Below are 20,459 nucleotides of genomic sequence, written 5' to 3'. Positions count from 1 at the left end.
TAGCCAGCAATGCCCACATCCCATGAATGGATAAAAAGAGAGATATCCACAGATGGGAGGGCTGGAGAACTCCATTATCGAATCATACATGGATTCTTGATGAAACAGGCTCGGCAAAGTGAATGCCCATCTCACACTGAACTTTATGCCATGTCTTTATCTGTAAACAAGAATGTAGGTGAAGTAGTAATAACAGATAAATATCCACTCTCTCTTGAAATAAAGACTTGCATTTCTGGCATGGCAGCTTTCACAACCCTCAGGGCATCCTGAATCACTTTATAACCAAGGAAGCAATTTTAAATTGTAGTCAGTGTTGTAATGTGACTAGGTCCAAATTTTAACAAACTGTTCAACATGGAGACTGTAACAACACCCTTACCATTTTGGCACATACTTGGTCAAAGATAAGATTAATTAAGCAGCTGTGACCATTTACAGACATCAACACATTTATGTAGAATCAATTATAGCTTCCCAGAATAAAGTGATACTGTTAAAAAAAAAAGTATAAATTACTTTAAAAATTCAGGGATGGCGTTTGCAGGCCTAGAAATCCTAGACAATTCCAAAATAAATACAGTGGTTGAGATTATGAATGGCTGTACCCTTTCATTATTGCATTTGTAAATACTCTGGAGCACCACATTTCAAAGAACATGAGCAACATCCAGTGGCAAGAATATGTAGTTTAAAATCACATTGCAACAAAACAACCAGTTGTACTTTCTCAGAGGACAAATGTGAAAATGGAAATAATTAAACAATGAAGTACAATCTAAATTTACTTGTTAATCTCTAGATCAAGGAAACCAACACAATACCTGTAATTGTAGAGATTCTCTCTCCTTGGGCATTTTCCTGGGGAATTCACAAAAGCCGCCTTTTGCCTTGGTACTTGCTCTTGTAGCATTTGTTTTGTAAAATGGAGGATGACTAGGAACAACTTTCAGTGGAGATGTAGTAGGAAATCTGTTCAAAAGGTACATTAATACTATTTTGCTTAAAAATCATGTAACCAAAACAAGCTGTGTTAATGCAAAGCACATTCAAAAAAATCCAAAGAATACACCCAAAATTTTCTTGCTTTGGAAACTAAAGATCACAAGTGAAAGGGTCATATTACCTCAACGAAATATAAATTCGTGCCCAACAATTTACATCAATAGCAGCCACTACACTAATCATTAGACAATTGGTTTTTAATGTATTATTGTTGAAAACATGAGTAATCTCATAATTCTAAAATGGTACTGTATCTATAGGTGTTACATATTTGAAAACAAAAGGAAACTAATAAAATGTTACTAGATAGCCCCAAGTGAATTTTCAAACCAGCAAAAAAAAAAAAAGAACAATAGGAACGTATTGGAAAAGTAAGCAAGCCAATATGATGGCCACAGAAGGAGGTGGTAATATAGTAAAAAATTTAATGCAAATCAAAAAACACCTATGAAACCTCACTGGAGAGAAGAAAATGAAACATTTCATTTGAAAATGTTGGTGGGCTGATAGCAACAGACGCCTGAAGAAAACAGGATACACTCTAAATGGTACAGTTTCAGATCTCCCCCAAATACTGTTCCACCTCCACCAAGCATGTTCCTAGCTCCTGTCCCTCCCCTCCCATCCTGAGAAAGGATAAAGATCCTGAAACCTTTCTCTAGGTTAGTTTTCAGCCCCTGTAAGACTTAAGGTCAACCCACTTTTTAAAAAAGTTTTCTTTTAATCCCATTTTTAACTCCGTTTCCTTTTAATCTAATGTTTACTAATGCTTGTAGATGAAGTTGCTTTAGGTACAATAATGATACTTGTAAACGGCACTTGGAAGTCTTGCATGCAGAGACGGACAAAGGGTGGTGAAACAGAAGAACACAACATAACCGAAGAAATGTAAAATGGCCAGTCAGCCACAGAAGACAACTTGTTTAGTGGAGTAACCACCCTGGGATGCTACTCTTGCACGCAGGAAAGCCAATAGCCAGTTTGAGTACTTGTAGTGACTTGTGATACTCAGAGAAAAGCTTGATTAAACCACATGGCTGTTCTGCGCTGTTGTGTATCCAGGGTAAGACTACAACCTAGAAAATGTATAGCCCAGGTATGAGAGGGACTTTACACCCCTTATATAAAAACAAAAAACTACTGCGGATGCTGGAAATCCAAAACAAAAACAGAATTACCTGGAAAAACTCAGCAGGTCTGGCAGCATCAGCGGAGAAGAAAAGAGGACTTGAAACGTCAACTCTTTTCTTCTCCGCCGATGCTGCCAGACCTGCTGACTTTACACCCCTTTCCTGGCCATCTCTCACGTGAAATGAGAAAGTGCCACCATAAATTTGAGATAAACAATGGCTGGAAGACAGTAGGTTATATACTCATCATGCTACCCTGTGATTTGAAGTAGTCAACCATTAATGTCATACACCAAAACCCTGAAGCATTGTTTGCATTAGATTCAAAAAAGCAACAATAAAAAAAGCACAATGCTTGCTCCTGCCCTTCTGAATCAGGCTTCTCTGGAAAGGAAAATTGTGTATTACATGCATGGTAGAGCCTGGTGATGTTATGGAATGGAAGTAGGCAGTCTTGCTGATGCAGAGGAAGTTCAGCTCAGGGCGAATAAGATACCAAGGATGTGAACAATCTTGCTCAACCTCATCAAGTGGCCAGGATGGAGTTTGTAATAGGTACCAAAGGCAATGGCCAGGATTTTCTGTCACCTTTGGCATCAAGCATCATGGTGGGTGCAAGCGGACAATATGGCGGGAAGGCCAAAAATTAGGTTCATGACGTAGTGAAACCAGTTTGCAGTTATCCGCTCTACCCATCAACACCAGGCCACATTTCCTGTTGCCAGATGTCAGGAACATCATTTTAATACATCTACACGTCATTAGCCCTGCACCTGATGAGCTGAACTTCAAGGGGAACTCAGAGGCGAGTGCACACTAACGTTGCACGGCGCTTGCAAGGGTTGCCCATTGGACTTCAAGGTTGAGGTACTGCGCATTCAGGCAAGGGCACAGGCAAGTTGCTTCTTCCTGACTGGCTGACAGTACAGTGCCAGGGCAAGGGCTGCGCTATGACTGGGTGAAAATGCAACATTGTTCTGAGGTGGGTTTGGGGTGGGGGGGGTGCAAGGGCTGCACTGCATCTGAGGAGAGTTGACAGGGGTGGTGGTGCAAGGCAGCTTGGTCTGATGGTAGTGTACAACTATGTGAGGATGGGGTTGAGGGAGGGGTGGGGGGAGGGGTGATGTGGGAGGTGGGACCACGCATTAGGGAAACATTGTATACAGTGACCATTCCTCCGCAGCTGAGACAGTTCAAGCGCAGCTACATTAATATGCTTGGAGTCGGGCCTTTAACTTATCTGCCCACTCAAGCAATGTAGAGGCATAAAATTGGATGACTGGGCAAGCTGTACAATCTCCTTGCGAAAGCTGGCCATAGAGCAGTCACTGGTGGAGGTGCTCACAGCCCCTTACAATGTTATCATTGAAGTTTGGACCAGTCTCCCCATTGGTTCAAGCTAATAGCTGTTACGACTGGTCCCTGGACAAGGCTGTCCCAATTTGTTATGCTCCCGGATGAGGTACTCCAAATTGTTATGCTCCTGGGTGAGGGGAAGGGGGGGGGGGTGGGGGAGAGGAGATGAGCCCCCTCGGTTGGTCCCTACAAGGTTAATTTAAAAAGGATCCCTTCCCTTGTGGATACCTGAAGGGAGGCAATTGGAGCCATTTAACTTGAGCTAAAGAAAGAGCGAGTTCATTAGTTACTAGAACATGAGAAAAAAAAAATGCAACACACATACACACAGGTTAGAAATGAGAAGTGAGTCCAGAAATAAAAAGGTATATGAATCAATCTTTGGCTGGTCTATGAGGAGTAGATGATGAAATGTTGCAGCCGTTATGTTGGGTGATTCCAGTACAGCTGACTTTGAGCAGTTGAGTTGATCTGGAGATTCTTGGTTCTGCAGATTAGCTGAATGAAGTTGTCCTGTTTCCTTTTCGACTGTGGCTTTGCTGATTTGGTGACGTCCTGCCAGCAGAAAAGAGGGGCTTTTTTTTTTCTAAAACCTGCAAGTGCAGGGATGCCTATTTGATGTTTTTCAGTTGTGACCTTCACAGCACACACCAGGCCCGAAACACCAAGACTAGCACAGAGACCACGGTTGCAGTTGGCTTTTAACCCCTTTTGTTGTGTATTCTTGGAAGGTAAAAAACAAACACATCTTTTTGCCCAGATCTGCTTTCTTTTCAACTCACATCATGTCCACAGTCTGGGATACAACTCACAGGATATGGTTTCTGCTGAGATGGTAATCAGCCTTCATTATCTCTGCGACAACAGAAGATTACAATTCAGTTTTTGCATTGCATCTTTTCCTTTGAGGTGTCTCTGCTTAAAGTAGGCCTTGACACCTTTTTACGTGCGACATTCCGCTCTTTGGACTAGTTGGTCAAGTGCAATTCACAAAGGAATTTTCCGGCAAGTGGTTACTTTACGGTCTCAACCAGTACTTGCTTGTATGTCCTTTTTTCTAAAAAGAAACACACATCTTACTTAAAAAGTTCAATATGTCCGTAAGGAATTCGGGCTATGGTCCGCAGTCATGACACAGCGCAGCCTTGCAGTGTGGGTTAGGAGAATGCCTGTGCCTGAGCTGAGAGCACAGCATGCAGTCCAGTGGGCGAAGTTGCCGCCAAATCGGTCCGGTGGAGTGGGGCGGAGGTGGATGGGGTTTCAGGTAGCCGTGCAGCTCACTAAACTCTGGCCATCCAACTGGTGGCCAGCATTCTCCAGGGTGCATTTAAGGTGACTTCAGGCTTAACCAAGAGAGATTCTTAGTACATCCATACAAACCCACACATCTCTCACTTTCACGCTGCAGGAGCCTGGAGCCTGGTGACCTAGATGTATGCCTCATGGCTTACAGGGAGCAGAGACGAAGGAGAAGAGAGCAACAGAGGGAGGAGCAGCAGGCTCAAGAAGGGGCAGCTGGGGCTCCTGTGCACACTGCTGAAGAGCCACAGCGAGCCATCGCTGGTCGCGCCTAGCTAGACCCAGGGTCTATAGATGGAGCTAGGCATTCCTGCAGATGACCGAGAACCAGTGTCGCCAAAGGCTGTGCATGTCCAGGGAACTGGTCGGTCACATTTGCCACCTGCTGTAGGATTTGGCACCTTGGGGACATGGAGGGCATTCCACTGCCAGTGGCCGTGAAAGTGATGCAGCACTCAGTTTTTTACGCCAGTGGCTCCTTTCGTGGTTCCAAAGGTGACTTCTGTGGGATATTGCAAGCCTCCAAATAAATGCACCCAGGAGGTCACAGATGCCATATTCATGAAGGCACACAACTTTTTGTGCATTGCCCCTGGGATCAGGAAGCAAGAACACTGGGAGTTGCCCAGATCCCAGGTTTCCCACATGTGCAGGGTGCCATGGACTGCACTCACATGGCGCACATATCTCCATGGCAACAAGCGGTCAACTACGTCAACTGCAAGGGCTTCCACTCGCTGAATGTTCAGCTGGTATGTGACCACCACAAACTCATCCTACAAGTCTGCGTACAGGTCCCAGGGAGTGTCCATGGCTCCTACATTCTCAGGAGGTCTCATATCCCTGACATCTTCCAGAGTCCACAGAGGCCGCAGGTTTGGCTCCTCGGGAACAAGGGCACCCGCGGAGGATGTGGCTGATGACACCCGTGTGGCGGCCTCAGACTGCAGTGGAGAGAAGGTACAACGAGGCTCAATCTGCAACTCGCGCTTTGGTGGAGCAAACCATCAGAATATCAAAAATGAGTTTCCGGTGCCTGGACTGATCTGTTGGAGCCCTGCAGTAAAGGCCACAGAAGGTGTCATGCATTGTCATCGCCTGCTGCGTTATTTACAACCTGGTGCTGCAATGGGGGGGAAAGGCGAGAAGATCCTTGAAGGTGAGGGTGATGGCAATGAGGCCATTGGACTGGCCAGACGAGGGGATTTGGATGGGCCATACACTCCCAGTCACCTGGGTGGATAGCCCTGGAGTGTGCACCTGCAGATCCTCCTCATTATGCATGCCAGAGGGCCCCTGGCTGACTCCTTGAGGAGAAGGGGAAGCTGGAGTGAGATTGAGTTGCCCTGTACCCCTCTCGCGTTGACACTGTTGGAGGCCAACTATGGCATTAGTGATGGAGTTCAGCCTGCACAGTAGTGCAGGACCCATGTCCTGGACCAAGGTCTCCATGGCGGCCACCATCCTACCAGTATTGACCTCAGTGCAATGGCAAGCTGGTACTATCACCTCAGACTGAAGGCAGGCGGAATCATCCATCATGCCTTGCAATCTGAGGAGTGCAGCGGACATCCCTTCCTGATGTTCCCGAGCTTGCCTTTGGAGGTCCAGCAACTGAGGTATGATCGAGTCCAGAGGCTCATCATCTGACTCGGACTCAGCAGATTTCTGGCCTCCAGCCGTCCTCCGAGCGCCGGAAACCTGAGAAGTCCCTGCTGCCGCCTGCTGTGGATCAGGCAGTGATGTGCTCACCAGATTGTGCCCCTGAGGCTACTCTAAAGTTAGGTCCCACCGAGGTGCATCTCTGTGCTGTGATGGGTCTTCAATGAGGGCATCATCAGATTTTTCTGCTGAGGTTTCTTCAGGGCTTGAGTCGAGGACCTGGGTTGTGGATTCCCTCTGTTGTTTCCCAGATGTGTCTTCGAAAGCAAGGAGAGATAATTAGTGCATGACAGCGGAACATGGGAACTAACTCACTGCATGGTTGTCTGACGGATGTTCCACTGCTGGATCCTCATTTGGTTGAGCACTGCTGACCTCACCGCTAGTACAGGAAAATCCCAGATCGTCAGCGGACAGCTGGATGACTATTTTCAAAGTCCGTGAGGATCTTGATTTCAGGCATTCCTCCACCAGTCTGCGACCTCTCCCTTTTGTTATCTGCCAGTTTGTCCTGCATGAATAGTGATGGTGAGAGTGTAAGCAGGACACCTGCCAGGCCTGATGATAAGGATGGCTGGCATGTGTGGGTGGTGTGTGGTGCCATGGACGAGATGAGGACATGATCAGCAGGTAAAATGAAGGTGTAGAGAGAGAGAGAATGGTGATGTCCCTTTAACTGGCAGTGAATGAGATCCCTGTGGACGTGTGGTGGGTTTGAGAGTGTGAAAGTTGAGAGTGATGAGAAGAGTGGCTTACCCTGGCGGAATGGAGGAGATCATTTATCTTGTTGCAGCACTGTGTGGCTGTCCTCTTTTACAAAGCATTGATGCTGACCACTGCTACCACCGCCTTCCATGCAGGATTGCTGACCTTGCTTGCTGGCCTTTGCCGAGAGTATGGGTAGAGGACATTACGGCAGGCCTCCACTGTGTCCAGTAGGTGCTTGAGGGAGTCGTCGCTAAATCTGGTGGGGGGATGGGGGTGGGGAGAGCAGCATGTTTCGACCATTTGGCAGCCATCAGTGCAGGGGCAGCCTTTAAATAATGGCACCCAGTTTATTGAAGAACTGAGGTGACGGTAAGGGGGGGGCGGGGGGGGAATCAGAGAATGCCCTGCTGGCGACCCGGTGTGTTTCCCTGGAATGCAAAATTAATGAGGTGGGAATGGGACAATACAGCGTGAAAACCTGCCATTGCAGCTAGCGGGTAAAACGTCCTTTTCCTGCCTGCTACTGCACTTCAAATCTGGGACGATGCCACCCAATGTCTTTAGTCTTCCCAAAATTTATTTGTGGGAAGTTACTGTGTGGCGGGAGCAGCGAAAACTAAGAATGAACCCTAGATTGATTGACAGAGGCCAAAAACACAAAAGTTGACGCTGTAAAAGTAAAACAATTTTTTTCATAGAAGAGATGCTAACCTTTGCTACCATACATCACTTATTACTAATAGAAGATAAAGGACTTGAGGCCGGTGCTTTTAACAATTCTAGCATAGCTACTATATTAAGTGTATTTATCCCTACTTTATCCAAACATATAAATTAAACCACAAAATGTACTATCTATCACAAGATTAACAAGGCATTCATCTCAATACAACTCGGAGGGTTTTCCTGTCTGCAAAATAGTTACATTTGCATATCAATAATGACTACAATACAAAGTAATTCATTGTTTGTAATGCATTTTGTGATATACCAAGAAATACAATATAACAACATATAAATGCAGGTTCCTTCCCCATCCCCCTTCTTTTTTCACCTGTACAATTGGCTGTTATCATCCAGGTTCTCTGCTCCCCATCTTCCTTTTATATCCTCAATTACATGATTCTTCAAAAACTTCCTCAATAATTGTAGAGTTTGTTGTCTACTCACTTCTGGCCCAAAATTACTGTTAGTTCTTAGCAGTTTATGTAGCCAGTCCACTGCTTCAGAAGCTGTGAAACAGTTATTGTATTTTTTCAAGTGCAGTCTATGTTTTCTCAGAGGCATTCCTGCCCTAAAAAGCTTGGTCAATTCATTCCACTGGAGAGAAAAAAAAAGTAGGAAGAAAGCTCTTTCAGTTTTGGAACATATTACAACTGGACAGAAGCCGTTTTAGAATATAGTCCAAAGCATTACTAAAAGGTCACCTCGTCATTGCATTACACTTTTAACAACTCAGAACAAGTACAATACCAAATCAAAATGACAGGAGGAGGAAGTATTTCAAGTTCACAAGAACTAAATGCATATTTTTTTTTTTGCATTTAATTTTTATTTGACTAGAGACCCACCAGATCAGGTCACTTCCTCACTATCAGACCACTCCATGAAAATTGACTGGAGTGGCCCCTTTGAAAGTAATGATGTCATAACCTCAAGCCAACATCACGTCAGAGTACTCAGAATTAAAAACAAATTTGCTTTCGTGGGACATGGGTGTCACTGGCTAGGTCAGCATTTTTATGACCCATCCCCACTTGCCCTTGAGAAGGAGGTGGTGAGCTGCCTTCTTGAACTACTGCAGTCTGTGTAGTGTAGGTACACCCACAGCGCTGTTTGGGAGGGAGTTCCAGGAATTTGACCCAGTGACAGTGAAGGAATGCCAATATTGTTCCAAGTCAGAATGGTGTGTGGCTGAGAGGGGAATGTAAACATGGTAGCGTTCACATGCATTTGCTGCCCTTGTCCTTCAGAATTGTGCATTTGGAAGGTGCTGCCGAAAGTGCTCTGGTGAGTTGCTGCAGTGCATCTTGTCAATGGTACACACTGTTGCCACTGTGTGTCAGTGGTGGAGGGAGTGAATGTTGAAGATGGTGGATGGGGTGCCAATTGCTTTGTTCTGGATGCTGTTGAGCTTCTTGAATGTTGTTGAGCTACACTCCACCACTGTACTCCACCAACTGTAATCCACCACACTCCGAGATGATCATCCACTCAGCACCTCTGGCTGAAGATTGTTGTTTCCCTTCCAAGCCAAACCTCCAGAGGATCAGTCCTCCAGTACCCCCTTCCACCCCACGCTTCCCCCCACCTCCACACCCACTCTTCTCCCCCAATTCTTCAACCGTCCACTCCTTCCCGTCTCCCCCCACCACGTCCCCCTCACTCTTCCACCCCACTGCCTCCTTCCTCCAATACTTCCTCCTCTGCACTCTTCCTGCCACCGCCTCCCACCCCCACTCTTCCCCCCCCACCACCTCTTGCCCTTCCACTTGTCCTCCCCCACCTCTTCTCCCTTCCACCCATCCTCCCTCACCTCTTCCTCCTGACCTCACCTCTTCCCCTTCCACCATTCCTCCCCCCACCTCTTTTCCCTCCCATCCATCCTCCCCCCACCTATACCACAACCTCTTCCCCTTGTCCTCCCCACCTCTTCCCCTCACGCACCTCTTCTCCCTGTCCTCCCTTGCCTCTCCCCCCGCCTCTTCCTCGCACCCCCCACTTCTCCCTTCCATCCGTCCTCCCTCCACTCTTTCCCCTTCCACCCCTCGCCCCCGAATTCTTCCCCAACCCCCTCGTCTCCCCCACTCTCGTCACAACCCCCTCCAGGAGAGCACCAGCTCCTTGTATTTTCGGCACCCAGAGTTCAAAATCTTCCTTACTGCGAACAACGAACCAAACCACGAAGTAAAGTAACTTACAAGTTTCGTAGCCCTGTAAGGGCCTGGTGTGATAATACGGCTTTCCATGATTTTCCAAATTGAAATACACTGTCGGCCTGGTCAGTGATCAAAGCGCCGGCACATTATAATCCCAATACCTATCACACTGTTACTGTCCTGATCTCTGTCGCCGCTGCTCCTTCAGTCCGAGCTCGAGCAAGGCCATCGCCACATATTTGAATTCCGAGCTCGAGCGCTTCGCTGCGATTCATTGGTCCAGGTGTCACGTGATATCTCCTAATATGGAGATAAGCCGTTTGTTTCTCTGCTCAAGTCCAGAAAGTCGGATATTATTTATTAAACAATGCAGCTATTTTAGATAGTTACTATCTAAGCGTAAGTATTTTAGTTACATTTTCTGAGAATACTTTAAAAAAATTCTTTCACGGGTGTCGCTTGCTAGGCCAGCATTTATTTCCTATCCCTAATTGCCATTGAGAAGGTGGTGCTGAGCCGCCTTCTTGAATTGCTGCTGTCTATGTGGCCTGGGTACATCCACAGCGCTGTTAGGAAGAGAGTTCCAGAATTTTGAACCCAGCCACAATGAAGAAATGGCGATATGTTTCAAGTCAGGGTGGTGTGTGACTTGGAGGGAATTGCAGGTGGTGGTGTTCCCATAGTCTGCTGCCCTTGTCCTTCTAAGTGGCAGAGGTTGGGTTTGAAAGGTGCTGTTGAAGGAACGTTGGTGAGTTGTTGTATTGCATCTTTAATATGGTTCAAGATGCCACTGTGTGCTGCAGGGTAATGAAGGGAGTGAATATTTAAGGTGGTGGATAGGGGCTGATAAGTGAGCTGCTCCAGGCAAGTGGAGAGTATTCTATAACACCCCTGACTTCTCCCTCTGAGCAAGTTGAGGTAGCCACTTGTAGAAATATCTAATGCTTTCAAGGAAGTGGCAATCTACTACAATTACTACCTGATTGTAAGATTCCTTGTTTATACGTTTTATTTCAGCTAGGGAACAGCAGAGATACTAGAAAACACAAAATTAAAAAGGTTCTCTTTCCTGATTTCTGTGCGTATATGCCAATTATCTGTATTTGGTTGAACACTGGTGTTTTGGCATCCGTTGATTTTGGATGGCACTTGCCTTCCCAATTCTTTTGCCTATGCTAGCACAGTTCCTATGAGAATGAAGCTACTGCAAACTGGAGAATGGATTCCACTGGAAGTTTGAATAATATCATGATCTTAGACAATCATCTCTGCAGTAAATGTCTGCATCTCCAGGAATGTCAGCTCAAGAGTTGTGGTGCAGAGATTGTGGGCACCGGGGATGGGGAAGAGTTACCTGGATATTCTGATTCAGGAGACAGTCACGTTCCTTGGGTTAGGTAGTGTTGCAGGCTTGGTTAGTGATCAGGGACAGGAGGGCCTGGCTGCAAGTCAGGCAGGAATGTGGCAGCAGTAGCAGACATAGATAGATACTGTTATTTCAGCCATGACCGGAATTTCGAAAGTTGTGTTGCCTACCTTGTGCCCAGGATAAGGACATCTCTTGAAGCTGGAGAAGAACTCCGTATGGCAGCGGGAGGATCCAGTTGCCATGGGACATGTAGGAAGGAATCAATGACATATGTAGAACAAGGAATGAAGTTTCGCTGAGTGAGTTTAAGGTGCATGGGCAGACTTAGATTGTAGAACTTCACAGGTAAGAATCGCTTTTTAAAAATTCTTTCATTGGATGCAAGCATTGCTGGCAAGGCAGAAATTGTTGCCTATCCCTAATTTCCTTTGAGAACCTGACGGTGAGCCTTCTCCTTGAATCGCTGCAGTCCATGTAGTGTAGGCACACCTATAGTGTGGTTGGTGGGAGTTCCAGGATTTTGACTCACCGACAGTGAAGGAGTGACAATATGATTCAGGTCAGGATGGTATGTGACTTGGAGGGGAACTTGCAGATGGTGGTGTTCTCAAGCATCTGCTGCCTTTGCCCTTCCTAGTGGTAGAGGTCACAGGTTTGGAAGGTGCTGTTGAAGGAGGTTTGACAAGTTGCTGTAGTGCACCTTGTGGTTGAACTCACTGCTACCACTGTGTGCTGGTGCAGGAGGTAGTGAATGTTTAAGGTGGTGGATGCTTCGTCCTGGATGGTGTCAAGCTTCTTGAGTGTTGTTGGAGCTGTACTCATTCAGGCAAGTGGAGAGTATTCTATCACAGTCCTGACTTGGGCCTTGTAGATGGTGGTCAGGTTTTGGGGAGTTATTCACTGCAGAATTCCCAACCTCTGACCTGCTCTTGTAGCCACTATATTTTAAGGCTGGTACAGCTAAGTTTCTGGTCAGTGGTAGCCCTCAGGATGTTGATGGTGTTGCATTCAGCTGTTGAATGTCAAGGGAGATGGTTAGATTTTCACTTATTGGAGCTGGTCATTGCCATTTTGTGGCATGAATGTTACTTGCCACTTATCAGTCCGAGCCTGGATGTTGTCCAGGTCTTGCTGCATATGGAGACAGACTGCTTTGGTATCTGAGGAGTTGTAGATGGTACTGAGCATTGTGCAGTCATCGCTAACATCCCACTTCTGACCTTCTGATAGAGGAACAGTCAGTGATGAAGAAGCTGAATATGTTTGGGCCTAGGACAGTACCCTGAGGAACTCCTGCATTCTGGGGCTGAGATGATTGGCCTCCAACAATCACAACCATTTTGTGACACACCAAATTTCCTCTGATTTCCATTGACTTCAATTTGCCAGACTTCTTGATGCCTCAATTTGTCAAATGATGCCTTGATATTGAGGACAGTCACTCTTACCTCATTTCTGGAATTCTGCTCTTTTATTCATGTTTGGACCAAGGCTGGAATGTCAGAAGCGAGTGGCCCTGGCAGAACCCAAACTGAGCATCGGTGAGCAGGTTATTACTGTGTAAGTATCGTTTGATAGCACTCTCTACAAAACTTTCCATCACAACGGGCTGAATGGTCTCCTTCTGTACTGTAACAATTCTGTATCTTGCTGATGATCAAGAGTAGACTGATGATTGGCTTCATTAAAATTGTCCTGCTTTTTGTGGACAATAGATAAGCAATGGCAAACATTTAAAGAATTAATTCATAGTACACAATGAAAATGTATTCCCTTAAGGAAAAACAATCCTATGGGAAAAGTAGTCTAAAGCATGGCTAGCAAGAGCTGTTAAAGATAATATTAGATTAAAGAAAAAGGCTTATTATATTGCCAAAACAGAGTAGTATGAGGTTTGGGAGAATTTTGGAAATCAGCAAAGGATGACCAAGAAATTAATTAAAAAAGAGAAAATAGAATATATGAGAATAAACTAGCAAAAGACAGATTGTAAAAGCTTCAATTGGTATATAAAAAGGAAGAGATTAGTGAAAGTAAACATAGGTCCCTTAGAGGCAGAGACTGGAGAAATTATAATGGGAAATAAGAAAATGGCAGAGATGATAAACAAATACTTCATATCTGTCTTCACAGTAGACAAAACAAAAAACATTCAAAACTAGTGGTGAACCAAGGATATATTGAGAATGAGAAACTTAAAGAAATTAGTATTCGTAAAGAAATAATACTGGAGAAATTAAATGGGGCTAAAAGCTGATAAATCACCTGAACCCGATTCCCTAAATCCACGGTTTTAAAAGAAGCACTTCAGAGGCAGTGGATACATTGGTTACGATCTTCCAGAATTTCCTGGATTTTAGAAACCCACCCAATGGGTTGGAAAATAGCAAATATAACTGCTATTCATGAAATTAGCCTTAGACCACAACAATCTATCAATCTCAGTTTAAAATTACAATTGATCCAACGTCAATTTGTAGAAGACAGTTCCAATTTCTACCACCCTTTGTTTGTAGAACTGATTCCTGATTTACCTCCTGAAAGGTCTGGCCCTAATTTTTAGGTTGTGCATCTTAGTCTGAGACACCCTAACCAGTGGAAATAGGGTAGACAGAAAGAAACTATCTGTTCTCAATATTTTGAAAACTTTGATCAAATCACCTATTAACCTTCTAAATTTCAGGGAATACCCTAGTTTATCTAATTTCTCCTTATAATTTAACCCTTGGATCTGGATATCATCCCGGTACTCCTAGGCTGTACTCCCTCTGAGGCCAATACTGTATATCCTTCCTAAGACATGGTGCCAGGAACTGCTCACAGCATTCCAGGTGTGCTTGAACCATGACTTATTCATGACATTTTAAAGATCAATGTACCTGGACCCCGAAATCTCTTTGCACCTCCACTGTTACTAGCTTTTCACCATTTCACATTATGCTCTTTCCAACACGATGGGAGGAACTTCAACAGTGACGGAAGGGTTGAAGCTGGTTTCGTAGTAAAACTTGAGCTCCACCATATTGAAAGCCGATGCAATGACCTAGTACAGAAGTAAAATCACCAGGGGAGGGGCCTAAGGGCTTGTGGGAGGAGTTGAATACTGCACTTTTGGGCTGATGAAATATCAAGTATCAACAATTACCACTACCATCAGACTGGACTGGACCAGTCAAGTGAAGCAGTGAGAAGTGGGGGAAGAAGGGAGCAAGGAAATCTGTAATTGACTTTATAAGCAATTATCAACTTTGGGCTAAGTGATGGCGCACCATACTAGTTTGTGCTTTACCAAATGGAGATCACTGCACAGCTGAGACATGTTAGGAACACTCAAATGCCAACTGAAGGATTTGGGCGCTTTAACTCATGGTGCCTATTCTTGCAAGACTCCATCCCACTCTGGGGCCAGATTTTGATTGTGTCCCAATGACCATTTGTCCCTCTCAAAGGAAAGTGCAACCCTCAGAAGGATCCAGCTGTAAATGGACAATGGTCAAACTATATGCCGAATGCCCCAAAGACCTCCACACCTCAGAGCGAAGAGGTCCAGGCTTTGCATGCCTCCCCAATTACAGTCATTACATCAGTGCAAGGTTGGGTTCTAATGTAATCCAAAGGAGTCAATCTGTCAGAGCCCTTTTTCACAAGGCACACAATTATGTCTAGTTTGCCCTGGTTGAGGTCAGCCAGGCTGCCAGAACAATGAAGGTTGCAACCTCTCTGGCTTCCCACAGGTTCAGGATGCCATCGACTGCACTCATGTGGCTTTAAAGGCTTCCTGGCAACAGTGACTATGATTCATCAACAGAAAAAGGCTTCCACTCTCTGTGTGATCAAGTGATCTGTAACCACCAGAAGCAGATTATGTAGGTCTGTGCAAGATACCCTGGGCGGTCCCATGACTCTTACGTCTCGAGTAACTCTCAGTGCCACAAATCTTCAAGTGCCTCAGCACATCCAGGGTTGGGTCCTTGAAAACAAATGTTACCCGCAAAAGACGTGGCAAATGACATCCGTTAGGCGACCACAAAGTGCTTCAGAGGGGAGATACAATGCGGCTCATTCTGTGACACACCTTGATTGAGCAGACCATTGGCATGTTGAAGATGTGTTTCAGATGTCTGGACTAGTCAGGCGGCGCTCTCCAGTACTCTCCCCAAAGGGCCGCCCGCATCATTCTGGCTTGCTGCGCTCTACACAACCTGGCGCTACAAAGGGGAGGATGACTTGCCAGATGGAGAGATGGAGGTGCTGCATGTTGAGAGGGCTGAGCTCAATAAGCGCGAGGAAGCTGGGGCTCTTGAGGATGAGGAGGCCATAGCACGGGCCAGATGCGGCAGGAGCCTGGAAGGAGCTGGTGGCGTAACATGCTGCTGTCATTTTCACGGCCACTGGCAGTGGATGCCCTCCAAGTCCCCATGGCACCAAATCCTAAAACTGGCAGCATATGTGACCAACCAGTTCCCTATACATGCCCAGTCATCTGCAAGAATGACAGTGCCGCCTATAGACCCTGAGTGTAGCAAGGTGCCAATGAGCGACAGGTCGCTTTGGATCTACAGTTGTGTGCACAGCAGGCCTTGCTGCCCCTTCATCTTGAGGGCGTTCCCCTCCCTTTGTTGAGCCAGGCGCATCCACTGCACTCCTCTTCTTCTCTGTCCCCTGTAAGCATGAGGCATACTGCTAAATCACCAGGCTCCATGATCCTGATGTTCTCCTTGCAGGATCAAAGAGAGAGAGAGAGACATGTGGGTTATATATGTGTCTTAAGAACCTCTCTTGGTTAAGTCTGAAGTGTTAATCACAATAAGAGGTTGTGGTGGAAGAATTAATCCAGGCTGGTCTCTTGGTTAAAGCTGGTTTATTTCCAAGACTACTCCTCAGTGCTACTAACTTCCTAGTAGCTTCCACACAAAGTGTTCCAGCTGTACCTTTTTATTCTATTTAGATGGGATAATTAATGCCTATCACCTGTTTAACTACCAATTGGTTTTAACAAGACAATTGCATTATTAACAGATTCGCCTCTTTTTAAAACTAAAAAGAACTTGAACACTTTTTTTTAAACAAACAGAAGGAAATAATGCCACGTATTTCCATGTCCATAATTCCCAAATTTCTTTTACCACATATATATTCACACAATTATAAAACTAAAACAATTTTTCATTGCATCATTATAAGACACCCCTCTTTCCAACACATTTAATAATTTTTTAAGAGCAGGCACTTCTTTTGTAAAACTGTCTGCTAGTTGGTGGCTTGTGTCAACCCATTTTATCTTAGAGATCTCTTTTCTCTCTAACACCTCCTTTATGCTGGCTAGGTCTATTCGTAGCCTTTTTTCCGTGACACTTTTCGTGGAATGAACGTTGTTCCAAAGAGACCGATTATCAACATAACATTCTATGGGCAAACTTTTCCTACATTGCCCCTTATATAATATTTCTGTCTATATACTGGATAAGTAAACCCCCATATCTAGTGCTTCTACTAAGGCTAACGTTTCAGCAGCTAAGGTGCTTTTCACTACCCTTTTTATTTTCTTGGCCTCCCAAGCCAGTGGGCACCAAGAATATGATGAACCATGCTGTGCTAGAGTATCCATCTGGAAGATTAACATGTGAAGCATCACTAAAAATGACCAACCTCACATCTTCTGGATCACCCAAGGCTGGAAATTCGAGCACCCATCTCTCAGAATTTAATTTTTTAAGTGTTTTATTTGCTCTCAGAACTTGCTGAACTGTAACATGTTTCATCATGGTACTCAGCTCCAACGCATCATAACTAGCGTCAGGCCTAGTCTGAGTGCACAACCAGTTCAACTGCCCAATCAAACTTCTCAACTGTTCCATTCCTTCCTTGGTAGCAGGATCCTCTTTTTGTGAGGATCTACCACGAGTTATTGGGATATAATTAACATTTTCTAGATAAGATTGTTGTTTCAGTGTCACTCCTAACTTGCTCTGCTTAATGTCTAAACCTATGTATTTAAAGGCCCCAGAAGCCTGACTTCCAACCTGGAATTCCTTCTTTATCTTCTCAAATACCCATTGTTCAAATTCTACAGATCCTCTCCACAGGAAATCATCAACATGCATGATGAAGATCCCAGCTAGTTTCTCCTTATGGTATCAGTAGAACATCGCAGGGTCTACCTTTAACTGAATGCAACCGGTTTTCGACAAGACAGACCTCACGGAAAAGTACCATACTCTTGATGCATCACTCAACCCATAAACACACTTATTCAATTTCCATACCTTTCCTTCTACATCCCCGGCTTCTTTGGGTGGTTTCAAAACACTTCCCTTTGAAACTTCCCCCCCCCTGTAAAAACGCAGCCTTTATATCAATCGATTTGCACTCCCAGGAATAGGGTGCCAAAATAGCTAAAAAAACCTTCAAACTCACTTTCCCCACAGTAGGCAAATTCACTCTGACATCCTGATCTCCTAGTCTCTCTTCAAAGCCTCGGGCTACTAATCTCACTTTGGCGTTATATCTGCCATCTGGGATTACCTTTTCTGTACAGATCCATGTGCGAGATAAAGCTGGCTGTCCTCTGTCAAGTATTTCAGAATATACCCTAAATTCCTTCCAACTTTCTAATTCCGTTTGGCTTCCTTTATCATCTTCCTTTCCAATTTATTAGCAGCTACTAGAATCTCTCTGTCATAAGGACTTCTACTTCTATTGAGATTGCTAGCTTGCTCTCTAGTCCTCCTTATTAAGCTATGGCATCTCCTCACATTCCTCTCCCTTTCTGGACTGCTACTATATGATCGTCCTCCCATGTGACCAGAACTTCGTTCGTAAGTCTGTGATTATTTTTCTAGGGTCACGACCACTTTCTGGTCCACTGTCAGAACTCATACTGCGTTTACTGGGTTTCCACATCTTTACCTCAGTTTGCCAATTGATAGGTCTTGTCTCCTGTCCTTCATCCTGCACATTTAGCCAATGTTTATTTACCAGTGGCCTTCCCTACTCTCCCTATGATGGTGGCATCCCTCCACACACTGGTCCCTTCTGGCATGTATGTTACCTTTTTTCCTACTCTGGGTAATTGCCCTTTTGGACGAATGGCGTTGTCCTGAACCTCAGTGTTACTTTATTCATAGTCAGTCAACCCTGTATCTGCCGTCGTCTGCTCCTCAAAACTACCCAGTGTATGTGTATGTGAAGTACATGGTGCCTCCTTGCGTTCTATGTCCTGTTCAGAACCTGTTAAGGTATAGTGAGTACCAATTAACCATGAAGTATGTACTCTAACAGTTTGATTACCATGTTGCACAATTACTACTTTCCCATCACTCCCTATAACCTTGCCAGGTCCTTTCCACTCTGGCCTTCCCTCTTATAATATACCTTGTCTCCTTGTCTAAACTGTATTCCTGATTGTCTTATGCAGTGCCGTATGGCCCGCCTGCCGAATTTTCTCTGAAACCTCAGCTTTAATAAAAGCTTTTCTGCCCGCATGCAAAACATTCAGATGAGCAGAAAAAGTGGAGCTAATGCTAGTCCCTTCTAGAGCAGGGGAAGCATCTGACAACACCGAAAGTAACTTTGGATTTCTTTCGTGCACCAACTGATACGGACTGTACCCCCCCAACCATTTGCAGAGCGTTCTTTGTGTGCACCACCATGCTAGTGCTGTTTGCAGTTTACAACCTGGTTGATCAGCTAATATTATATGTAACATGTCGTCTATTACTGCATGGTTTCTTTCACAAAGACCATTCCTAAACAGGCTCTCAGCTGCAGTGTGCGTAACTATGATGTTTAAATTTTCGCACATATCTTGAAATTCCTCATTGGCAAATTCCCCACCATTATCTGCGAGGAACTTCATTGGTGTCCCTAATCCTGTTCCTACCCATTTCTCCATGACCTTATCGACAATGGTCCTTTTGTCTTTGCTATGTATCACAGTGGATAGACTAAATCTGGTTGCCATATCTATGATGTGTAGTAAAAAAATACCCCTATCCTTGTCCCAAACTTTCTGCATCGTTAAACTGCATCGTTAAACTCCCTTGCTAGTGGCAAGCATATCTTGCGATATTTAAAGCAAATTTCACACTGAGCAGTGATTTGTTCAATAAGATCATCATATCCTTTATCGACTACTCCCGCATCTCGAAGTAGAGTCTTTAGTTTCTGTGGCGCCGAATGTGCAAACTGTCTATGTAATTTCCAGATTTTTTTTTGTCCACCAAATTCTCATTCTCAGCAGTTAACAAACCTTCATGAACTTTTTGATGAGAAATCTCTGGTTTCCTTAGTGGCAAGCAGTAATGGCCTGACCGAGTCAAATGTAGATCCACATTTTTTCCAAACACAACTGCTCTATCATTCTTCATATCTAGCGTCATCTGAGCTTTCTTCATTGCAGATCAACTCAACAGTAGCGGTATATCGCTAGAAACCACATCAGTACTGATAAACAGATTGATCCCTGCTATCTTACAAGGGAGGACCACCCGTTTGGAGGATGTTAATGTATTGTTATCTCCGATCCTGAAGCAAGTAGAGCTTTCATACTCCTTGACCTTCTGCCGGTCTGCCTCATCGAGAGACTCCAGCTAGCAGTCAAGCCAATCCATGCCACACACCGTAGAAGTGCAGCCACTGTCCAGAACTGCACAGTTGAAAGCATCTACCATTAAGATACTCAACACCGGATTCAAACTCTCACTGATCAATACAATTCCTTCATGGCAGTCACCATCATCATTTTCAGTTTCAGATGAATCTGTCTCGTGGGTCACTTCAAAAACACGATTCCTTCACTATGGGCAGTTCATTACGTAACGGTACTGGGAATCACACCGAAAACACTGATTAATCATTCCCTGTGCATTTTTTGGGTTTAAACTTCTACAGTCACTATCCCAGACACGCTTTTTGTCCCGACTCTCAAATTGGCTAGGGTTACGACCATTTTCAGACCTCTTGTCATTAACCCCATCTTTGTATTGGAATCTTCATCTAGTATTTGGTCGACCGCGAATTTCAGTCACCATTGAATCCTCTATCCTTTGT

General features: G+C 44.8%; 1 protein-coding gene across 2 annotated transcripts in view; it reads right to left on the bottom strand.

Moving 5' to 3' along the window:
* The window catches only part of LOC144692425 (DEP domain-containing protein 1B-like), a 70,893-nt gene extending 60,607 nt beyond the window's left edge, over positions 1 to 10,286 (bottom strand). Inside the window, exons 1-3 of one of the 2 annotated variants that reach the window (XM_078561257.1) lie at positions 10,082 to 10,286; positions 8,215 to 8,480; positions 825 to 972 (exon numbers count right to left, since the gene is read on the bottom strand). In XM_078561257.1, the coding sequence (XP_078417383.1) occupies positions 825 to 972; positions 8,215 to 8,480; positions 10,082 to 10,129 (462 nt within the window). In that variant the 5' untranslated portion in view covers positions 10,130 to 10,286. The remainder of the gene's footprint in view (positions 1 to 824; positions 973 to 8,214; positions 8,481 to 10,081) is intronic. The other variant, XM_078561259.1, reaches the window with a different exon arrangement.
* Between the last annotated feature and the right edge of the window lie 10,173 nt (positions 10,287 to 20,459).

Source organism: Cetorhinus maximus, chromosome 17, assembly GCF_964194155.1.
Source record: "Cetorhinus maximus chromosome 17, sCetMax3.hap1.1, whole genome shotgun sequence".
In the NCBI taxonomy this organism is placed as follows: domain Eukaryota; kingdom Metazoa; phylum Chordata; class Chondrichthyes; order Lamniformes; family Cetorhinidae; genus Cetorhinus; species Cetorhinus maximus.
The sequence above is the reverse complement of the archived record's forward strand: the minus strand, read 5'-3'. Positions and strand labels throughout refer to the sequence as shown.